The sequence below is a fragment of the Cyprinodon variegatus genome, unplaced genomic scaffold, assembly GCF_000732505.1.
Source record: "Cyprinodon variegatus isolate N-32 unplaced genomic scaffold, C_variegatus-1.0 Scaffold356, whole genome shotgun sequence".
Lineage (NCBI taxonomy): Eukaryota > Metazoa > Chordata > Actinopteri > Cyprinodontiformes > Cyprinodontidae > Cyprinodon > Cyprinodon variegatus.
The window spans coordinates 564,425-571,290 of record NW_015150809.1 but is presented as its reverse complement, the minus strand read 5'-3'; the positions used below and the strand labels follow the sequence as shown (position 1 = coordinate 571,290).

Sequence of the window (6,866 nt, the reverse complement as noted above, 5' to 3'; positions counted from 1 at the left end):
CAAAGAAAAGAAAAACTGAGGTCTTAAACTGTTAGAAGGACCATTACTTCAGGATATATAAATGTTAAAATGAATAACAGTCGTTTTGTTTATTTATTGGATTTCAAGCTGATCAATAAAAAAATCAAAATAAAAAAAGTCGTAGGGAAGCAGCTGTTCCAACCGCTGCGTTTCCGAACTCTCCCGAGTGGTCCGCCACTTTACACGAGTGAATAAAATGAATGTGATTGGTTGATTTTCAAGGGGGCGGGATTGTTGTGGTGAAAGGTTCGCAAGCATGTTTGGTTGTGCCTGGTGTCTCGGAAGCATCTTGCTAACCAGTTAGCAACTCAGCGCTAGCAGGTTCCCAATGGGAAATTACATTGGGACCAAGTAGCACTTAGAAACGACACTGTCAACACTATGGACAGTGGAAACATGCAAGAGGAGGAGAGTTTAGTGTCGGAGGTCGTGGATGAGTCTCCTCGATCATACATTTTTTATTTAGAGGAGGAAAGCGGGTACGAAGATGTTTTGGAAGAGGACGCCAGGGCGGCAGAAGCTTGTTTTGGTGTAGAAGGATTACAGCTGTACATGTTTGAGCCCTTGCCTCGTAACGCTGCCAGTTCTTTTAGCTCTACGCCTGCTGAAGACACAGACGTCCATCCCCGTGGACACTGGGACATAACTCAATGGTAAAGTAAATATATTCTTATTTCTTATTTCTACCGTTGCATATATTAGCTGCGAAATATGAATCAAGATGCAATGATTGAAAAAATTTGATTGACAGATGACCGTTGATATATGATTGGCCGAATTTAGGTGTACAAGCTGACATATAACTAACTGGCCCGCATAAAGTAAAGAGAAAAAAAAACTGATTTTAAGAAAGGATTTCTTTTTAAATAGAAATTTTCTAACTTTTGGGACAATATGGTCTGATAAAGAGTACATTTATATACATGTTTAAGCCAGAATGATTTGAAATTTAAATATGACTTCCCTACAACTTTAAAAGCAATCAAGATAAGATCTTAACACTAAAATAAAAAATCTGTTAAAACATCCACAGCTCGCGGTTTCTGTGGGAAACAGCCTGCTGGATGCATTTCTGCATGACTCATGAAGCACCACAGAGAGGAGGAGGGTTTTACCTTGAATTCGGAGAGCCATTCTTCCACAACTCCTCGCTCTGAACCCAACATCTTTCTCGGAGACCCCCCCTCCTGGAAGCCTGCTGGACAGAGAGAGCCAGTGGTTGGATATGAAGTCAGGGGATGAGTGAAGGTGATATGAGAGATGATACTGCACATCATCGTCTAAAGGATGTCCAAGCTGTGGTTGTGATTTTAGTCTCTTATTTCCCTACTGAGGAAGATGCAAAGCATTGTTTTCAATCTAAGCCAATACTCAAGGTGATGGTTTTGATTTACTCATCCATCTGTTATGCGCACAAAGCAGAGTTTCATTTGGAAAAAATCAAAAGGCTATTAAGGAGACAGATTCATATAGGGGAAAGACTGCAGTTAGGATGTGCAGGTCCCCATTAGTGCTGGATAATCTGCCATTAAAATAGGAGTGTCACACAACAGGAAATCCTCCCTAAGGTGATTACAGTCAGCCATAATGGATGATTGAAAAATTAACTAAAGTAAATAAATGTAAACTCTCAACTAATAATAGCTGTTATGTTATGAATCATTTCAAATAAATCCAGACAGGAATAATTCTCTGGAAACAATGACAGTCATAGTGGTATTGGCTTGATGTTCAGCACACTGTTACACAACTGTACATCTCAATGTACAGTCACATGGATGGGACGTTTATAGAAGATCATTGGCCAGGTTTGGGTCCAAGTCTAAAAATGTCTTTATTTTCAATGCAAATAAAAATTATGTAAAACCTAGAAAGGAAAACCAGAGTCTTTGTGTTCATGTAGACTGCTGGACTGACGAGGTAAAGACTGACACAGATTCTAACAGGATCATTTGACAATATGTGAATATTGATTAGACCCAAATCTGTACACGGCTGTTTTCAAAGCTACTGCTTTATATTTCACGCATCCAGACTGTTTGGTGTTCTTATACAGCCAGTCTGTCTTTTTAATGCGTTTAATTTCTAGTGCAGTTATGGCTTAAGTATGGGATGGCTATTTTCAGAGTATGGATACAATACATTTAACATATATAAAAAAGCCAGTTTCATAATCTTTATTGATTCTGAAAGGATGAGTTCTCCATTGTAAATTTGAAGATTTGAATTTCTTTGATAAAGATTTATTTAGTCAAAAAAAAAAAAGACCCTTCAATTAAGAATTGTAGACAAACTTTTCAGGAAATTATTGTTTCACATATTAATCTGCTTACATTTTATTTTTACATTACATTTTACATTACATTTTATTTTTATTTAAAGAATCGTGATTTAATCATGTGAGGGGGTTCAGGAAATTTTCAATCGAACCAACTTGTCTCAGTTTAGTGAAATTCCTGCTGCACTAACATAATGCACAATGCAAAAAAAAAAACAAAAAAATAAACACTTCTTTTATCACAAGAGTCTCAACAAGTTTGTTTTCTGCTTCCATGTTGGGGTCCATAAATGGGCATCTTGAAAGCCAGCAGTTTCTAGGAAAGAAATTCCTCATAAACACCTATTAGAAAATCAGAGGCTAATATATATTTGAGCAACAACATGCTAAACATAAAAAAACTGCACAATCTGTTTAAATCTGTGTTTTTTAGAAAATATATCAACAAACCTTCCCTGCAAATAAAATCTGGACTGAAGCTGTTATTAATTTAAACATAATAAGAAGCAGAGTCAACGAATTTATAATTAAAACATTTTCTTATCCATGCATATATACAAATGTAGAGTTTCTAAGTTTAGTGTCAGGCATTCAGACAAACTCTTTCCTGAGCATCATCAGCATCATTAATGGTTAATTGTGGCCATTCTGAAACAGTCAATGGAGAACATTCTGACAATCCTTGGAGCTCCGCAGTTCTTATAGATGAAAAAGGAGATCTGAGCTTTCTACCATCAATTCCAAAGTATACTGCGGTTTTAAAAATATTCAAAGCAGTAAAGTTGAATAAAGTGCTGGGCTGACTAGAGTTAGCATAGATGAGTGCTAAGCAGCAGCTGTTCACTTCATATCAGCTGATGGGAAAAAACATGATTTCATTTTTTTTCTTCCTCAAACATAGAAAACAAATCTGACTTGTTGATAAAATGCTGATAGCCAAGTTAAAAAACCAGAGAGGGAGCATAAATATAAGAAAAGGCTACAAGCTACAGACAAATGATTTCACAGACAATAGAAAAACGCTATTCATGAATAACCCCATTAATCCGAGAACAACAAATACATCTTGTTTGTTTGTTAAACATTTTCACTTCATGTTGTTTAAAAAAATATAAAAGACGACACCATTTTTACCTATAATAACAAATAATAATGATGCAAAATAGAAACCAAAACCAAGTCTATAATTTTAAGAAATGCAAAATAAATGATTAGGCTAACAGAAGCTTGCAGCAGAGCAGCGTTCTAAAAAGTGTTTTAGTTACATCTTTAGCAAATGGGAAATACAAGCCAGTTAAGACTTACACTCCTGGCTCAGACACTGAAAAAATGCAAACGCAGTCCAAGTGCTAACTCCCACCTCAGGTTCTGACATAAAGCATGCCTCATTTGTTAAAGCCAAATCACCATATCCCAGAAAATGTGCTAAATCTCTGAGGGCTCACTGCAATGCATATGAGTCAGAGGATTTAATGTTTCATCCAACACTCAGAACAGATGCACCACATCTGCCTGCCTGGCCAATCTGGGTAATAAGTGATTAAGAGGCCTGCTCATAAATGAAGGTGTGAAGAGAAGCGTGGAAAGTTTACAATAATATCAGCCTGTGTGGGCTGAGGAACGAGTCAGAACAGAGGACAAGATGACAGCAGGAACTCCAAAGTCATACCACCCAGAAAAACAAACAAGAGGCTTCAGGAACAGTTTGTGAAAGTTAATGAATGACTCTGCTACTGTCTGAACCAGTACATAGAAAATAACCTGCCATTGATGCTCACCCAATCAACACCATTCAGTTCAGGGAGAAAAACAGGCTCAGAGGAGCAATGCACAAACTGTTTGAAAAGGTTTTATTTAATAAGCAAAATAAGAGGGGAAAATGCTTCAAATGTTTAATCAACAGGGTTAAAGTAAGACAACATAAACCCCTGACCATCTATGGTTAAAATGAGACAAAAGCGATCCAACTTCTACAAAACAAACAGGCTCAAACTGGACGATCCGACCACTGACCAACAGGTAGACCATCTACTGAAAATACTAAGATCACACAATAACAGCCAGATTAAAGAAACAAAAACACAAGGTGGTTTACTCAGATAAGATCGGTTTTACCTCTGCAATCAGCAAAATAGCTAAAACACAAACATTTAAGTTTGTATTTTCCCGAAAGCACATTATTTCTACTTTACCAATGTGTCTCACTTCCTGTCTCACTTATTATCTTCCAGTCCAATCGCTGCATGGGTATGACCAAAACAGCCCCATCTGTTTAAGCTGATTCTCAAAGCCCAAACTCTAAAACTGGCTTTTCCTCATCAATCTATTTAATGTTAAGGTTGTTCCTGCTGCTCATGAATTACTTTCTACCAGATATTTTCCTCACAAGTAACTCCCATTAATAGACTTGGATACAACATGCCCCCTGCGATGGACTGGCGACCTGTCCAGGGTGTACCCGCCTCTCGCCCGTAGACAGCTGTAGATAGGTACTAGGACCCCTAGCGACCCCAGCTGAGATAAAGCATGATGGAAAATGAATGAATGGATACAACATGCAATAAATACTCAGCTTCTTTGACTATATCCCGCTTGTTCCATGAAAACTATTGAACTAGTATTCTTTCAGAAAAGGAATATCGGTTTATTGGCTTTAAGTCATCCAATATCATAATCACCAGAAAAATAAATACTAAAAATACATTTTGAACTATGTTGCTGAAATAAATGAGTAAGACTTTTTGATGATATTCTAATTAACTAATGTAAATGTACAGTAATAGCTTAATAGATGGAAGAATATTTTACAATTTGACTTTATTTTAATGTTAGTCCGTGACCTAAAAAAGATCCTAACTGTTAATAGTCTGATTTGGGAGTAATCTTCTCTCCAAAAGGAGACATGTATTTTGTAATTCATCTTGTTAAATAGGTATGGTTATATATCTGGTTTTAACATCTGCTAGAGGAGACTTTGCCCTTTGTTCCCAAATAAAATGGGTGGATGAGTCTAAATTCAAATCCACATCCAAGAGCAAATATTTAACATGCCCTGAAAGGGTTCTTAGACACATAGGTGCTTCCTATCAGCAGAGGTTAAACCTTAAAGTAAAACATAATAAATTATGCAAAACTCGACATGGTGCAGATAAGCATGAATATGTTACAAAAGAAGCTCAGAGAAGCTGCTGGGCTGGAAAAGCATAAAAGAGGACGATGACATGAACCAGTGAAATTTCTCCTATGAAACGCCCCTCCCTCCTAAATCAGCCGTTCAGCCGTCAGCGTGCTCGGGTCTTCATGAAACGCTGACTCATTCATTTCCTTTGGCTTATCAAGCTGTCAGAGAGGCATGGAGATGAAATTCATGGACGGCAGCGCAGGCTTATCATTCTCAGTGAGAACTAGAGACGCATTTAGAAGGAGCTACTGTTCATTTTGTTCGAACAAAGGGATTAAAATCTTTCTGACGTGGAACCCATTATAGGCAGATCAAGAAATCTCTCAAAACTGTTTAGTGGTTTTCATTTTGAATTAATAATATACCAGAGCTACAAATTTCACTTATTTACAACATTGTGCTTTAACATAACCAAAAAATGAGCACTATCCCTTGAATAAACCACCCATTAAGAAAGACTGACAGACAGTGTGCTTCAGTTTGAATGCTGACCTTTAACCCCTCACAACATTTTACTAAACATCGTTTCAGAGATATAAGAGAATATCACTAAAACGTTATTCTGTGTCAATCATTTAAATTCCTTTAATCAAATTACAACATTATACCGTTTGTTTGCATATTAGGGGTGTAAATCACACCCATCATTGCAATTTGATGCAGTATCAATTTCCTGACCCAACGAATCGATTATTTTTTATACTAAAAAATACACCACGATACGATTCGATTTGATTAATTGGTAAAAAAATTTTTTTAACCTTACAGGCTAGACGATGTTTTAATTTTGAAATAAATCAATGAAAGCTGTAATATCGTAATGCATTTTATTTGAGAAACATCAGCAAATAACAGAATTAGCAAAGTTGTACTTCACCCAGGCCTATGAAAACCTTATTCACTCACACAACCCCAAATACTTTCAAACATATGGCTTGAATGCGCAAGGGGTGTGCAAGTTATCTTCTCTTTCCTCCGCCATGTCTGTCTTGCCTACTGTTTACGCTAGTGTGTGTGAATGCGGAAAGAGGTTAGTGGCTAAAGGAAGCGAGGTAGGAGGGCAAAATAGGTTTAGCGCCACCGCAGCACCGGAGTCAGAATTACTTCTAGGAGCAAACATTAATTAAATTAACAATCGATACTCTTGCGGACGTGTCGATGCATCGGATCATCTGCTGTTGGATCGATGCATCGATATAAAATAATAATTATTTACAACCCTATTGCATGTATATAAAACTTTTATTTTGTCATTTTAAAACAGAATTTTCTCTAATTAGAAGAGAACTACAGACCAGCAGCTGTCCAGAACTTGATGTTTGGCCTCATTTTACCCTGAACTCCCAAGTCTGTCAGGGTGTAGAGCCTGGGGTCTGCAGATGTGTG

At 37.1% G+C, this 6,866-nt stretch overlaps 1 protein-coding gene across 14 annotated transcripts in view; it reads right to left on the bottom strand.

The window, feature by feature from the left end:
- Window positions 1-6,866, bottom strand: part of fam126b (family with sequence similarity 126 member B) — a 56,308-nt gene that overhangs the window by 21,828 nt on the left and 27,614 nt on the right. For 9 of the 14 annotated variants that reach the window (XM_015386124.1, XM_015386118.1, XM_015386113.1 and 6 more), the window contains one exon: window positions 1,137-1,219. In XM_015386124.1, the coding sequence (XP_015241610.1) occupies window positions 1,137-1,187 (51 nt within the window). In that variant the 5' untranslated portion in view covers window positions 1,188-1,219. The remainder of the gene's footprint in view (window positions 1-1,136; window positions 1,220-6,866) is intronic. The other 5 variants (XM_015386127.1, XM_015386119.1, XM_015386115.1 and 2 more) reach the window with 1 other exon arrangement.